Source organism: Haliotis rubra, unplaced genomic scaffold (genome assembly GCF_003918875.1).
Source record: "Haliotis rubra isolate DU_JTF1 unplaced genomic scaffold, ASM391887v1 Scf237, whole genome shotgun sequence".
Classification (NCBI taxonomy): Eukaryota; Metazoa; Mollusca; class Gastropoda; order Lepetellida; family Haliotidae; genus Haliotis; species Haliotis rubra.
The window spans coordinates 1,167,450-1,185,194 of NW_025766414.1; the positions used below are offsets into that span (position 1 = coordinate 1,167,450).

The 17,745-nt window shown below is 40.9% G+C and overlaps 1 protein-coding gene across 1 annotated transcript in view; it reads right to left on the bottom strand.

The window, feature by feature from the left end:
* Positions 1–17,745, bottom strand: part of LOC124278435 (prosaposin-like) — a 43,210-nt gene that overhangs the window by 7,848 nt on the left and 17,617 nt on the right. Inside the window, exons 6-18 of the mRNA XM_046714140.1 lie at positions 16,067–16,126; positions 15,498–15,599; positions 15,235–15,297; positions 14,129–14,188; positions 13,434–13,634; positions 12,063–12,228; positions 9,706–9,809; positions 8,499–8,679; positions 7,682–7,797; positions 5,838–6,018; positions 3,545–3,696; positions 2,117–2,197; positions 458–586 (exon numbers count right to left, since the gene is read on the bottom strand). Coding sequence (XP_046570096.1) covers positions 458–586; positions 2,117–2,197; positions 3,545–3,696; positions 5,838–6,018; positions 7,682–7,797; positions 8,499–8,679; positions 9,706–9,809; positions 12,063–12,228; positions 13,434–13,634; positions 14,129–14,188; positions 15,235–15,297; positions 15,498–15,599; positions 16,067–16,126 — 1,596 coding nt within the window. The remainder of the gene's footprint in view (positions 1–457; positions 587–2,116; positions 2,198–3,544; positions 3,697–5,837; positions 6,019–7,681; positions 7,798–8,498; positions 8,680–9,705; positions 9,810–12,062; positions 12,229–13,433; positions 13,635–14,128; positions 14,189–15,234; positions 15,298–15,497; positions 15,600–16,066; positions 16,127–17,745) is intronic.

Below are 17,745 nucleotides of genomic sequence, written 5' to 3' on the forward strand. Positions count from 1 at the left end.
TCACACACCACAATCCAAGTACCTCTGGTACACTTCACCACACACCACAATCCAAGTGCACTGTTACACTTCACCACACACCACAATCCAAGTACTCCTGTTACACTTCATCACACACCACAATCCAAGTACTGTTACACTTCATCACACACCACAATCTAAGTACTCCTGTTAGACTTCATCACACACCACAATCCAAGTACTGTTACACTTCACCACACACCACAATCCAAGTACTCCTGTTACACTTCATCACACACCACAATCCAAGTACTGTTACACTTCATCACACACCACAATCCAAGTACTGTTACACTTCATCACACACCACAATCCAAGTACCCCTGGTACACTTCATCACACACCACAATCCAAGTACCCCTGGTACACTTCACCACACACCACAATCCAAGTACCCCTGGTACACTTCACCACACACCACAATCCAAGTACTCACCTTGCACTGTATGGCATTATCTTTGCTGGCACACCAGAAGCTTGGTCCATATGAGCACTTGCCCTGCTCCAACAACTTGTGTAGCTTGTTCTGGACACCCTTCTGGCTGGTTGGACACAAGCCTATGGTCTGTTAGACAGAACATAAGGCTTAGGACAATTTCAAAAGACAAATATACTGCTGAAGCTCACATGATTATGAAGTCAACATTTTAAACTGCTGTCAGCATATGCTATTCACATATTTTCTGAATACAGAGGACAAAAGCATTAACAAACAGAAACAAGCCAGAAACTAACCATCAATCTGAAAGTACTAATTGAACTTATAGGCTATTGTAGACCATTTTCGCAATACATAATGTTTACCAAGAGAGAAAATCTGAGGAACGGTAATGAGAATTTTCAGCTTTCGGTTTATAACTACAAAGGTTATATCTAAAAAAATATAACGTTTTGAGCCAAACTACCAATTACAAAGACGTTTGCTTGAAATTTTGAAATTTTTCTTTGAGTAATGGACATAAACAGCATTTTCAATGTGGTGGATATGTTACTTCCTTTGTTCACTGACTTCTTAGAGATAGGGAAAAGTATTTTGTGAGAATTTGAGTGCATGTCCTATACTGAAATTCCAGTTAATCTGTCACACCATGAAACATTTACTATAGTTTAACTAGAGTAATATGAAATGAATCAATTAAAAACAATCAGGTATAATACTCCAAAAACATTAGGACTACACTATTCTCTCATATTACTATAGTCAATCTGTTCTGCCATGAGTGAGTGAGTGAGTACATATTGCTTAACGCCACACCAGCAATGTTGCAGTTATTCGAAAAATGAAGTTAGACTAAATGGATTTTTTTCAAAATTCATAACAAACAAGTGTTTGCCACTGATATGGCAATGTCCCCCGCCGCTAAAGAATGGAATATCTATATTTACTACTTTTTATTTTTTGGTCACATACAAGATGCCTGAAATGACTGGTGTCTGCATAATCCCCCAATGTAGGCTGTCAACATAATTGAAAACATTGGGTGCAATGTTTTATGAGATATCGCCTTGAAAAAGCGGTCAAAGTATCGTGGTGACCTTGAAGATAGGTCACGGTCACCCAAATAAACTGGTGTCTGTGTAATACCCCAATGTAAACTGTCACCAAATTTGAAGACATTGGGTACAACAGTCCATGAGATACCGCGTTGACAAGAGTTAAAAGTGTGAAAAGTGTTGTGGTGACCTTGAAGATAAGGTCAAGGTCACCCAAAATCAACTGGTGTCTGCGTAATCCCCCAATGTATGCTGTAACCAAATTTGAAGACATTGGGTACAACAGTCCATGAGATGCCGTGTTTAGAAGATTTTGAAAAGTGTTCAAAGTGTCGTGGTGACCTTGAAAATAAGGTCAAGGTGACCTAAATAAACTGGTGTCTGTGAAATCCCCCAATGTAGGCTGTCACCAAATTTGAAGACATTGGGTACAACTGTCAATGAAATATCGCGTTAACAAGAATCGGGACGTACAGACATTCGGACGGACGCCGCTGAATACATAGTCCCCCGTTCGGCATGGCGGCAGGGGACAACAATCTGAATTGACATGATAAATAGATGAAAAAACATTTCATAGCTACTTATCACAGAATCTCACCTTGCAGATTTGCCTGGGGTCAATGTCGCTGGCAAGAAGGTCAAGGACAAGTGGTGCGTACTGGTCAACGAAGGCCAAACACTGAAATAAGACAGAAACAGGAAAATGGGACATGTAAATAACTCACATGAAGCATTCCGATCTGTCTCTTTAGAATGCCAGGAGGTTCAAGTTCTAAAGTGCACAAGGATGGACATTGTAATACATAAACACTGAAGTAAGAGTTAATCAAGTTATCATGTATAATCCAAGCACACATCCATTTGGTCATCTAAGTATATCACAAGCACACATTCAGTTGGTCACCTGAGTATAGTACAAGCTAGTGTTGGGAATTGGTTGAAATCTCACAATTGATGATTGCTTCATTACCAATGGACAAACATCGAAAATAAAGGTTAGCGTCATTTTTCAGATTTTCCTATAGAGGTTGTTATTGAAAATATGTATAACATGATGCGACTTGCTACTTAAAAGTGATGACTAATATATCATGAACATAAACTTCCTTGAGTCTTCAACAAATATTCAGTCATATTCAACAGAATTTTCAGTTAGTGAAGTGAGTTTTCTAAGAATTAAACAAGTTTTCAGGCCCTGACAACTTCGAAGATATGTTCCATTGTCAAGTGTTTCAAAGACTAAAACAGCAGTTTCAAAATCGTTTGTGTTCGATTATGAGAAAATGTGATCGATTGCTTGGTCGTTTGGTTACTTCGACCAATCTTCGATTATTTCAATTAATCGGAACACCACTATTACAAGCACACATCCAGTTGGTCATCTAAGTATATCACAAGAACACAACCAGTTGGTCACCTGAGTATATTACAAGCACACATCCAGTTGGTCACCTGAGTATATCACAAGAACACAACCAGTTGGTCATCTAAGTATATCACAAGCACACATCCAGTTGGTTACCTGAGTATATTACAAGCACACATCCAGTTGGTCACCTGAGTATATCACAAGAACACAACCAGTTGGTCATCTAAGTATATCACAAGAACACAACCAGTTGGTCATCTAAGTATATCACAAGCACACATCCAGTTGGTTACCTGAGTATATTACAAGCACACATCCAGTTGGTCACCTGAGTATATCACAAGAACACAACCAGTTGGTCATCTAAGTATATCACAAGCACACATCCAGTTGGTTACCTGAGTATATTACAAGCACACATCCAGTTGGTCACCTGAGTATATCACAAGAACACAACCAGTTGGTCATCTAAGTATGTTACAAGCACACATCCATTTGGTCACCTAAGTATAATACAAGCACACATCCAGTTGATCATCTAAGTATAATACAAGCACACATCCAGTTGGTCATCTAAGTATATTACAAGCACACACCCCATTGGTCACCTGAGTATATTACAAGCATGCACCCAGTTTGTATGTTACAAGCACACACCTGGTTTGTCATCTGAGCAGACAGAAAGTTGCAAACTTTGTCCAAGACCATCTCGGCATCCTGCACGGTAGCATTTTCCTTCAGCAGTGCATCAGCGTAGTTCATCACGGTCACACACAGGTCACAGATTTCATCATTCACCTTCAGGGGCACTGAAGTACAGAGATTCCATTACTGTTGATATTCAGCAATACTCCAGCAATATACACACATATGAATAATCCAGTTTGGTCATTAAATCATACCATAAAGCCTGATTATCAGATCATACCATCAAGTGTGAACATCATATCATACCATCAAGCTAGATCATACCATCAAGCCTGATTCTCAGATCATACCATCAAGCCCGATCATTAAATCATACCATCAAGCCCGATCATTAAATCATACCATCAAGCCCGATCATTAAATCATACTATAAAGCCCGATCAATAAATCATACCATCAAGCCCGATCATTAAATCATACCATCAAGCCCGATCATTAAATCATACCATCAAGCCCGATCATTAAATCATACCATCAAGCCCGATCATTAAATTATAGCATCAAACCTGATTCTCAGATCATACCATCAAACCTGATTCTCAGATCAAACCATCAAGCCTGATCATCAGATTACACCATCAAGCCTGAATCTCAGATCATACCATCAAGCCTGATTCACAGATTATACCATCAAGCCAGATCATTAAATCATACCATCAAGCCTGATTCTCAGATCATACCATCAAACCAGATCATTAAATCATACCACAAGAGGACTGACCTATGGGCTTCAAAGCAAGAGCATTTGACACTATGTGCCTATGATAATATATGTGAGTCTTAGTGCCCTGATTATTTGTGCACAAGAAACAAATACACAATGCAGTCATTTTGGAAATCAGTCTTATACAAGACACAGAGCAATCCATCACACCATTTGAATTTATGATGACCACCTCTGGGTTTTTTTTGTCTTGTGGATAGAGTCTGCCCAGAGAGAGGAAGGTTTGCAGTTCAATCACTGGCCCAGAGAGAGGAAGGATGGGAGTTCAATCTCTGGCCCAGAGAGAGGAAGGATGGGAGTTCAATCTCTGGCCCAGAGAGAGGAAGGATGGGAGTTCAATCTCTGGCCCAGAGAGAGGAAGGATGGGAGTTCAATCTCTGGCCCAGAGAGAGGAAGGTTGGCAGTTCAATCTCTGGCTCAGACAGAGGAAGGATGGGAGTTCAATCTCTGGCTCAGAGAGAGGAAGGATGGGAGTTCAATCTCTGGCCCAGAGAGAGGAAGGTTTGCAGTTCAATCTCTGGCCCAGAGAGAGGAAGGTTGGCAGTTCAATCTCGGGCCCAGAGAGAGGAAGGATGGCAGTTAGATCCTGCGCCCAGAGAGAGGATGGATGGGAGTTCAATCTCTGGCCCAGAGAGAGGAAGGATGGGAGTTCAATCTCTGGCCCAGAGAGAGGAAGGATGGGAGTTCAATCTCTGGCCCAGAGAGAGGAAGGATGGGAGTTCAATCTCCGGACTAACCAGGCCCACAGATGAAAAGAGGCACTTGGCATCCTGCCTGGTTCACGGCTGGGGAAATAACTAGGATTGCTTGTCTTGGAATTGGCATAGGTGTGACATGGTATCACAGTAGACTAGCACTATTAAACCAGCACAGGTACAGACACACACGTCCATAGGGGTCACCATGTAAGTGCAATATTCCTGAACGTGATGTTAAACACTTTCCTCACATGATTTTTGTCTACTGATTTTGTATGAACTAACAAAGGTGCATTACACTGAAGCCAGAACCGGTGGAAGAATGCCTGAGCTAAATTCCACAGGTCGTGTCTAATGACACACTATCTCCCAGGTAATGGATTCTTACAACCCAGGCAGTGTGGTAGCCTAGTGGTTAAAGCTCACTCATCTTGCCGAAGATCTGGGTTCGATTCCCCACATGGGAAAAATGTCTGAAGCCCATTTCTGGTGTCCCCCGCCGAGATATTAAAACTAACATTCACTGACAACCCAATCTTTATTGTAGTAGGCCTAAATCATATCATCTCTGTTATCACTGTAATCAAATCGTTGACACAAATTCTGTCTTTATGAATCTCAATGAAGAAATAAATATGAAAGGCACACATTCCCAGTAAATATATCTAAATCAGTTTTCACTCTTGACTTAAACTGTTCAATTAAATGAGCTTCAATGTCTCGTGATGTTCAATGCTACGCTGAAGAAACGAAGCATCAACATACACTATGTACTTACACATGACTGGGTGTTGGTTTTGTATAGAGCAACATAACCCACCTATTTTGTTTCTTCTCTGTGAGCACAAGCCAAGGGCACTGCAAACCACACTGGCATCAAGTTCTTGGAGAAGGAGCTGTATGATGGCTGGGCTATATGTATTGACAAAGTCGGTGCACTCCTGCGATACGGTACTTGGCAGCAGGCTACATACTTTGTCCAAAGCTGCCTCTACAGCAGCCTAGAGGACACAATAATCTCATCAGAAGGGGGACAGTAATCATAACAGAAGGGGCACAGTAATGAAATCAGAAAGGGTACAAAATAATCTCATCCGAAGGGGCACAGTAATGAAATCAGAAAGGGTACAAAATAATCTCATCAGAAGGGGGGACAATAATGAAATCAGAAAGGGTACAAACAATCTCATCAGAAGGGGGACAATAATGAAATCAGAAAAGGTACAAAATAATCTCATCAGAAGGGGCACAGTAATGAAAGGGTACAAAATAATCTCATCCGAAGGGGCACAGTAATGAAATCAGAAAGGGTACAAAATAATCTCATCAGAAGGGGGCGATAATCATAACAGAAGGGGGGCAGTAATGAAATCAGAAAGGGTACCAAAAATCTCATCCGAAGGGGCACAGTAATGAAATCAGAAAGGGTACAAAATAATCTCATCAGAAGGGGGCGATAATCATTACAGAAGGGGCACAGTAATGAACTCAGAAAGGGTACAAAATAATCTCATCAGACAGGGCACAGTAATTACATCAGAAAGGAACAATAATCACACCAGAAGGGGCACAATAATAAAATCAGAAAGGGCACAAAATAATCTCATGAGAGGGGGCACAATAATGAAATCAGAAAGAGACAAAATAATCTAATCAGAAAGGGCACAGTAATGAAATCAGAAAGAGACAAAATAATCTGATCAGAAAGGGCACAGTAATGAAATCAGAAAGAGACAAAATAATCTAATCAGAAGGGGGACAGTAATGAAATCAGAAAGAGACAAAATAATCTAATCAGAAAGGGCACAGTAATGAAATCAGAAAGAGACAAAATAATCTGATCAGAAAGGGCACAGTAATGAAATCAGAAAGAGACAAAATAATCTAATCAGAAAGGGCACAGTAATGAAATCAGAAAGAGACAAAATAATCTAATCAGAAAGGGGGGCAGTAATGAAATCAGAAAGAGACAAAATAATCTAATCAGAAGGGGCACAGTAATGAAATCAGAAAGAGACAAAATAATCTAATCAGAAAGGGCACAGTAATGAAATCAGAAAGAGACAAAATAATTTCACGAGAGGGGGCACAGTAATGAAATCAGAAAGAGACAAAAATAATCTAATCAGAAAGGGGGCAGTAATGAAATCAGAAAGAGACAAAATAATCTAATCAGAAAGGAGGGCAGTAATGAAATCAGAAAGAGACAAAATAATCTAATCAGAAAGGGGGGCAGTAATGAAATCAGAAAGAGACAAAATAATCTAATCAGAAAGGGGGTCAGTAATCACAAAAATACATGCAGATAACAGAGCATGTATAGAAACCAAAAATTCTAGCGAGATATGAGGTTAATCATTTTAATGCTACATGTGAACTAGGCTGGCCCTTTAAATGTTTTAAGCTGAATTTTCTGTCATCTTCCTCTTCATGGTAACCTTAACCAATATAATTGCTTTGGTCTCAGTGAATATTTATTTAGTATCAACATTTTATAAAACTGTATTCATACAGTGCTGACATTAATCATGTTAAAAAGGTATTGTGATTGATATCATGAGATACGATGATACCGCTGTGTTAGAGTTCAGTGAACAAACCTCGACATCTTTACTACCTGAGGTACATACTGGATACTGTCAAAACTGTAGTGTGTGGACTCACCTGTGTCTTGTTGTCACCAAGGAGAGTGTCGACTTCACGCATAACAAACTCGCATATTACACATTCAGGGCCTGCAGATACCTTGGTCTTTGGTGTGAATGATGGACTCTTTGAGACTGAAATGATGCACATATATATCACAGGTACTGGTAAATAACATTTCGTGAATAACAACAATGAATATGGGAGAGATTCAGTTTGGTTTTACGCAGCCTTGAACACTATTTCCAATATATCACAGAATGTGCCTTTTTCATGCTGGAGACCTTACACATATAGCTTGCTGGAACTCAAGGTGAGGTGAAATTGGGTTTAACATTGTGCTTGAAAATATTTTGCTCATATGACGACGTGCATGGGTGTGTATGTGTATGTGCGGCTGCTTGTACTATCCCAGACTGAAGCTGGTGTTATAGTGCTAGCCCACTGAGAGACCATGCCGCAGTGAAGCATGAATCAGACACATTATACTGACTCTGAGCCGACCAGTCCTTGTTGTACAAATTAATGCCGAGCACCAGGCAGGGACCAACAAGTACCATATTTGAACATCTTTTGGTATGACGCGGTAGGGGATCGAACCCGTGACGTTCCGCTCTCCAGGCAGACGCTCTAACCACTACACCACGGAGGCGGTTGGGTGGAACTCACAGCATGGGTATGTATGTGACGTTTCCCTCTCCGGGCGGACGCTCTAACCACTACACCACGCAGGCGGTTGGATGGAACTCACAGCATGGGTATGTATGTGACGTTCCGCTCTCCAGGCGGACGGTTGAGAATTGCCTGTTAAACTGTGCTTGGCTACTAGACTGACCTTTAACACCCTTGCTGCTTGTACACAGACGTAGCGTTGTGCAGATACTCTTGGGGTCCAGTTTATTGACCAGTAAGTTGATGACAGCTGGACCATATTCCTCGACAAACTGGCTACACTCGGCACTGATGGTTGCTGGCAATAGAGTGCACACCTTCTCCAGCGCTGCTTCAACCTCCGCCTGTAATGGGAAGTCAGTACAATAAACTCTCGGGAAGAGCTGGGTTATGCCGACGTTTCTAAACTGCGACAGCATAAAACTAACAACAGCACCAGGTAAGTTGGGAAAGTATACCTCCCAAAAATCAAGCCCACACTTTTAAAAACTTAAAAAAAACCCAGAAATTCATGTGAAAGCATGGATCATTATTCCTGTCAGGTATCTCTCTCTGACTATCACAGGGCAACTCCTCAAAAAATGGCTTCAAGTGAACCCTGAGCAAACCAAACCCCACCAAAGAACACAAATATATCCTTGATAGTACACTCTTCGGGATGTAGATGTTAGGAAGCTCAGAAACAACAGCATATTGATGTATCTACAGCTTTATATCAGTACTGCATCAAACTAAGTCAACTAATTGGTCTTTGTAATTGCCCAATCAGGCTATATCTGTCTGTGAGATTCATGCCCAATCATGCCATATTAGTCTATGGGATTCATGCCCAATCATATTAAATTAGTCTATGGGATTCATGCCCAATCATATTATATTAGTCTATGGGATTCATGCCCAATCGGCCGCCTCCGTGGTGTAATGGTTAGAGCGTCCGTATGGTACTTGTTGGTCCCAGCCTGGCGCTCGGCATTAATGGGTACAACAAGGACTGGTCGGCTCGGAATCAGTATAATGTGTCTGAGGGGTATTCATGCTTCACTGCGACATGGTATTTCAGTGGGCTAGCACTATAACACCAGCTTAAGTCTGGGCTAGTACAAGCAGCCACACATACACATACACACACATGCGCGTCGTCATAAGAGCGAAATATTCTCAAGCACGACGTTAAACCCAATTTCACCTCACCTCATGCCCAATCATTTTATATTGTCTATGGGATTCATGCCCCATCATACTATACTTGTCTCTTTAACTTTGAGACTCAGATTTGAAAGTTCACCTGATCTGATCTCCTCAGGAGACAGGTATTGTACCATTGTAAACAATGCCTGTGATCTTAATGAGACTACAAATATACTACCTACCTGTGAACTGTTTGCAGAGATGAGAGAATCCACTGTGGTCATGATAAACTCACAGACGATACAGCCAACATCAGCACTGACTTTAGGCTTGACGGCTCTTACACCTGTCAAAGATAGATCACACATGTTCAATAATCACACATTATGTCAAAATATATCTAATGTGTAAGTCTAATTTCCATCAAACATTTTCCAAATATGCACAGATTTAATATGCTCATAAATATGGCTAGCCCACCTCTGCGCCTTCCTATCCTCTCTAGATCTATGCAAGAAGTGAGTGAGTGAGTTTAGTTTTACCAGGGATACTCTACAACAGGGATAGGTCACTCGCTTGCTTTCTTTACCATTTGTACTAATTAACGTGTGCCTCGTCATGCTCCAACGCACACAGTGACTTGGTTCGGTCCCAGCGCAACTTCGGCTGCGTTTAACAGTACTTCAGCCAGTGTATTGTATAGGTCGGAATTTTACAATGAATGAATGAATTAAGAGCAAGAATTTTATGTGAATGAATGAAAGAAATTAAGAAAAAGAACAAAAGAAAAAGAACATATGTGAATGAATGAAAGAATAAATGATACACCACGGCCATCCCTCCCCAAACATGTTAAAGAACGCAAAACTATCGGTAGAACACATGTTAACATCAGCTGTCCTTTTTATAAAAATCTACTTTGAGACATTTTTTACATTAGTAACTAATTCAGATATCTTATTGCATGTGTGGAATGACATGGGCATTGACAGAATGTTAACTGACACTGTCACAGACCCCTCAAGAACAGAAAGTTTAGAACTATCACAAAGCGTTGTAAACACCTTTCCAGTTTTGTCAAATACTAAGATCAACAAGAAAGAAAGAAGTTTTAGAACTATAACACTCAAGCATCACAAGCACCAATGGCGTATCAGAACAGATCGGCGATATGTCATATTTTTCACACACCTCAAATACGCACTAACAAAAAAAAAAAAAAAAACTATCACTATTACTTGCAAAAAACTTTCACCTGATGGTATATTCCCCTCATAAAAATTAAAGGTGTATGTGAAAGATGTTTTAGAACAATAACTAGAAACACTCAAATAACGCCCTGTAGTATTTCAATGGCAGATCGGCGATATGTCATATTTTTCACACACCTCAAATACACACTAACATTTTTTTTTAAATTATAAAACTATTACTATTACTTGCAAACACCTTTCACCTGATGGTATATTCCCCTCATAAAAATTGAAGGTGTATGTGAAAGATGTTTTTGAACACTAACTAGAAACACTTAAACAATGCCCTGTAGTATTTCAATGGCAGATCGGCGATATGTCATATTTCTTACACACCTCAAATACACACTAACAATTTTTTTAAAATTATAAAACTATCACTATTACTTGCAAACACCTTTCACCTGATGGTATATTCCCCTCATAAAAATTGAAGGTGTATGTGAAAGATGTTTTTGAACACTAACTAGAAACACTCAAACAACGCCCTGTAGTATTTCAATGGCAGATCGGCGATATGTCATATTTTTCACACACCTCAAATACACCCTAACAATTTTTGTTTTAGTTATAAAAATATCACTATTACTTGCAAACACCTTTTAACAAAAGGTATATTTCCCTTCTAAAAATTAAACGAATATGTGAAAGAAGTTTTTAGCGATATAAGTTAGTCTTTCTTCGCTGTGTACTGAGAATTGAAGCCAGTGAGCTACAACATGCCCACTTGAAACTTTACTACAAAGCTGTAGGTTTTCAGTTGTCACAACACTCAGCGTATGTAATCAGCTGTTGAAAATAAACCGGGCTCAATCTTAAAAACTACGCTGCCGCCATATTGGCTGCACTGGTCACGTGACGAGCCGAGGCATAGCTTAGGAGCTTTCCGAGGAGTGACCACTCCCCCTTATAGAGTCTCCCTGGTTTTACGCTGCACTTAGCAATATTCCAGCTATATGGCAGCAGGTCCTATGCATGAAGATAGATGTGGAATGGTATTGGTAAATTCCAGTCAGAGATTTACCATCAACTGATTCTGCATCCCATTCCATGGAAACTAAGTATCAAAGTTCAAATGCCCTGTGAACATGGTGAAGGAATGAGCATCCTAAACTACTTTCTGCAGTGATGTGTTAATTGAATTAATGTTGCCTGAATCTGCGAAATCACACAACACAAACGATTTTGTCAAAGAATCAATAAAGTAAGTCTTCATAATACGTGTTAGGCATGTGTTGGTGCCACTGCGGCCCACACACAATCATTTCACCTCACTTCACGAGGAAGCAAAAGCTACATTTAATTAATTTAATCTGACTTGTCTAATGAATGTGATGTTTTCCTACCCTGTGCGCACAAGCCAATTTCTTTGCAGATTTCATCTGGCTTCAAGTTCTGGACGAGCAGTTTGATGATGACATCCCCATACGTGTTGACAAAGTTGACACATTCATCACGGACACTGGATGGCAACAAGTTACAAATCTTGTCCAGCGCCGCCTCCACTGCAGCCTAGGTAACCAATGTGCAATAATCAATTCAAACAAGGCCCCAAATAACGGTTTCAGCTAGTCAATTACCACTTGCACGTTCTCACTGGGTACTGAACATTTTATTTAGGTTTTCAAATCACAAAGTTGACATTTTTTAACAAACACTGCTGAATTTGCAATCTGTTCACATGCCACCACAAGAAGGGATGTGGAAATATCGAAATTTTTAACTTGGGACTTCTTCACACTTCTAACTTCCATGTGATATTTGTTTCAATGTTGACAAACACGTTTTTGTATTTCCAGTTCCCTCTATAGATAAGAAATTCATCCATCACATGGATGTAAATGTAAACCAATAGAATCAAAACAAAACAATACATTTCATGCAGCCAGTACTATCTGCCACGACTTCTCACAATGTTTAGACCGCCTCCGTGGTGTAGTGGTTAGAGCGTCCGCCCGGAGAGCGGAAGGTCGCGGGTTCGATCCCCGACCGCGACATACCAAAAGACGTTAAAATATGGTACTTGTTGGTACCTGCCTGGCGCTCGGCATTAATGGGTACAACAAGGACTGGTCGGCTCGGAGTCAGTATAATGTGTCTGAGTGGGATATTCATGCTTCACTGCGGCATGGTATTTCGGTGGGATAGCACTATAAAACCAGCCAAAGTCTGGGCTAGTACAAGCAGCCGCACATACACATACACACGCATGCACGCATATGAGCGTTTGGTTTTACGCCGCTTTTAGCAATATTCAAGCAATATCACGGCGGGGGACACCAGAAATGGGCTTCTCTCATTGTACCCATATGGGGATTGGAACCCGGGTCTTCAGCGTGACGAGCCAATGCTCTAACCACTAGGCTACCCCACCGCCCCGAATGAAACAATACCCTGCCATCGTTTTGATTGCTCTAACTTGTGATGTTACGCACTTTCAAAGCAGTACGTAGAATTTGTTACAAACATCTTTTTCAAATGGACTTAACATCTGCAAATTTGTAAGATTGTCCATGGACAACTGAAGTGACTTTGTTTACTCACTTGTCATCTCAAATCAAATGAGTCATGCATTCATTTTCCACAACCTGCTAACAACAGTGCTATGCATCAAGTTAAAATGCATAAGAAACTTTTGTGCCCCGATCACTGCAGGTGAAGTCATGCATGAGAGGTACGTAGTTAGGAACAAGCAAAATTGGGAAATAAATCTGTACCTGACTCCTGTTGTTCCCAAGAATTTGATCCACTTCAGTCAACGCAAATTCACAGAGTGTGCATTCAACGCTGACCTTGACTTTTTTAGGAGCACCCATGACCTTGACCTTTGTTTGGTAGGAAGCCAATCCAATACGAGTCAACGGCACAGTTTTGGCTTGTGTACACAGCTTCAGATACTCACACACTACAGTGGGATCCTGCAAGAACAGAATATTATGCTTGTATTTACGCCTTCCATCATGGATACAATAAATCTATTTATTCTAGGTATGTCTTCAATGATTATTTCAAAATTCCTGACACAAAAAGAGCAAAGACTGCACCAAGGGAGGTGTTCACACATATACATAAAATCACTCAACAAAACCACTCTATTTTGTTGCCAAGTGGTATAGGTTTTACAGAGACGTGTCCCTCAGCTGTACAAGAATCCCCCAGTTTGAATGTTAAAAGAATTGGCCTTTCTGATTACCTGCCTGACAACGTAAATGGTGTATGCAGCACTCATTTATATGGATACAAAACTAGAACTCTCGGTTAACCAGCAGACATGAAACCATAACTCTTTGAAGGTCAAAACAATCCTGGGATGTTTCTGTTGTCAATTTTTTAACCACCCCTTCAAAACAAATCAGTAAATGAAGAAATGAAACAGTCCTACCCTAAATGGCATACACAGTGACATTCTTACCAGCTCATTGGCCAGCAGCTGGAACAAGATGGCAGCATATGTCTCCACCTCCTGTACACACTGCAAGCAAAACAAGAAGATCGCTGCAACTGTGCTGAAATAAGGTAGGACTGATTCATCTTAAAGCTCTATCAGCTGAAGTCAGAGGGATCTTTGATCATCTAGTGTCACCTTGACCAAGGTAATACACCACTCAATACATGTTAAAGACACATCATTTCTATGTCTATGATTACACAATGACATTTAGATAGAGGTCAAATGTAACATGTTATATTTGGGATTACACTTCCTTAGTAAAGTACAGATTCTTGTACTTTTGTTGGGTTGAGTCCCTCCAGGATTCCAACCCACACACTCAGAGTCAGGTACCTAATCGCCACCACACAAAGTCAGCTGCCTAACCCGCTCAGCCACCGCAACTTCCACTAATGTGGAAACAGTGATCTGGCATGACAGATGCAATGTTGCCAAGAAGGCAGTATATGCACACACATGCACAGAAGAACCATGTGGTTGTTACAACATGCTGCGGTGCATACCATTGGATACATTGCTAACACACACATCATACTACTGATTTCTTTAATGACAAACATACATTCCAAATCAGCCATACTGTAATTTTTACCCTGTGGGTACCTTCTTGAAAGATATTTCCCCTAAGTTCTGGGTGAACTCAGACATGTCAACAAGGTTAATTGTCAGGTGCAGGTTTTCTGTCCACCTGTAGCTGACGGCTTATTATTACAGGGTGGTGAAATCATCAGACATGATGATCAGGGTGTTATGATGTTAGCTTATCGCTGACTAACTTCATCAAGCTTGACATGTTTCCTTGAAACAATCCTGATACAGTTAATCATTTCAAATGGCTGTCATAAATCATCACACAACTGAAACGTGTTTCCTGAGTCATAAGATATGGAAAGGAAAGACATTTTCATTGGATGACTATTATCTGGTATTTCTAGTGATGGCTTGGAGAATTAACACACTGACGTGCTGAATGTTCTCAGACAAATGGGCTTTCCCCATAAGCTAGACAAGACAACATTGATTGTGTCTAATCAATTACTGGCTTTCCCAAGTCAAACATTACATACCTGTTTTTGTGCACTGCCAAGGTAGGGGCAGATATTATTTTCGACAAACTGTTTCAGCTCAGTCTGAAACAATACATCATCATCATCATCATCACCATAATCATCATCATCAATAAAAATAAGAGCAATCTCTGACTGACTGACTGATCATCCGTCCATCCCGCCAAGTCACTGAGCATGGCCATTACACGCATGGGACATGTGGGACCTATTTTATGATACAACTTAATATCCTCAACAACAAAAGCGAGTAAGTGACTCACCTGTGTTGTCTGGTCTCTGTCCAAGGCTCTCAGCTTAGTGACCACCTCCTTGCACAGGTCACATTCCACCACATCAGACACGGCCTTCTTTGCTACAGGATGCTGACAAGACAAGACAAGACTGAGTTAAGTTTAGACTGGAGTGAATGAACGAGATCCATGCCATATGCAAGACAATACTGCAAGTATTCGCTGACTTGTTTAGAAACTGGAAACAAGATCACCTGTGGTTGAGTGGTTTAGTTAGTTCCACGTAATACAGGGTATTCAAATCTGTTAAAACCTGTGGGGAAAGTCCAGACAGAAGAAATAAACTGTGAATCCATATTCACCAGCCAATATTCATTTTAGTTACTGCAGGCATTTACAGGACACAAATTCCTGCGTCAATATACATTTGAAATAGAAGAGACTTTCCATAGCCTAAATTAAGGATTGCTATCAAATGTCAGCAATCTATTAGACATTCCTGAATTTTCATTTGCTCGTTTTTCAGATGTTGATGGTTTCAGACAGGATTGATGATACGAAAGCCTGGAATACATGATTGATTTAGACCGAGTTCTTACCGAACGCTCGTGAATCTCTTGAGTACACATGCCGAGGAGTCCACAGATCTGGTTGGGGTTCTGTAACAACCAACAAACATATTGTACACATCATTGTTGATGATGGAAGCGTCCAAGCAACAATTAACCCCAGCATAACATAAGACTAAAGTATAAAAGGAACATTTAACATCAACATTTCCCTACCAAATATACTTGATCCAGAATAAATATATCATAGCGCCCGAAAATGTGCCTTGGTTAATCAACAAGCATGAGTAACCCACAGAGGTTACTTGTCATATCTTCCTACGAACCTCTGTTCTAATCCGGCCCTTTCATGGTGCGAGTGTTCAGGATTCGTGATTGGTTGCAATCAGATTTAGTTGTGCTATCAGCGACGTTGTTTCAAGGGTGATCATTCGCAAGGCCTCGGTAATTTCCGTATGCTTCGGGAAAAATATAAACTCTTTCCACGCCCAAAACGTTTCTTCTAGACAGAACTCAGTCATGAGATGGCTGATCAATAGTGTCTCCATCGCCCTCGTTGACAACGGACAAGCTAGCCATTAAATGTCTTGTGTGTCACATCAACACAAGTCCCCGGCAGAGGAGGGATATTTGTGGCCCCACATTTGATTTTGTTAGTCAAGTTGGATCTAAGTTGAAGTAACACGTGTTCTGATTGGATAGGATGAAGGGAGACAATTCGTATTGCGATTTTTGCCACTAGGGGATTTTACGAGTACCGGGAAATATGGCCGTATTAGAACAGAGGTTCGAACTAAAGATATGACAAGTAACCTCTGTGGGAAGATAATGATCAACAAGGTGTTTCAGAAATAGAGCATCCTTTTCCATTACCTCAATATGACAATGAATACTTTACACGTGAAAACTTTGTTTACCACGACACAATAGAATCCTTTACCACAAGTGAATGTTTCAACAGGACTGAGCTCTTTTACCATACATGAACACACAATGTAGAATAAAATATCATCTACTCTTATCATGACTCATACATTAGAACAATTAGGTAAGAGGTGAGGTGAGGTGAAATTGGGTTTAAAGTCGTACTTGAGAATATTTCGCTCATATGACAACGTGCATGCGCATGTATGTGTATGTGTGGCTGCTTGTACTAGCCCAGACTGAACCTGGTTTTATAGTGCTAGCCCACTGAGATACCATGCCGCAGTGAAGCATGAATACCCCACTCAGACACAGTATACTGACTCCGAGCCGACCAGTCCTTGTTGTACCCATTAATGCCGAGCACCAGGCAGGGAACAACAAGTACCATATTTTAACGTCTTTTGGTATGACGCGGTCGGGGATCGAACCCGCGAGGATGCTCTAACCACTACACCACGGAGGCGGTCGCTCTAACCACTACACCACGGAGGCGGTCGCTCTAACCACTACACCACGGAGGCGGTCGCTCTAACCACTACACCACGGAGGCGGTCGCTCTAACCACTACACCACGGAGGCGGACGCTCTAACCACTACACCACGGAGGCGGTCGCTCTGACCACTACACCACGGAGGCGGTCGCTCTGACCACTACACCACGGAGGCGGTCGCTCTAACCACTACACCACGGAGGCGGTCGCAATTAGGTAAGATGCTAAAGGTAAACTGAACGCTTTGCCATAAGTGAATGTTTCAACATTACTTTAACCACACATAACACA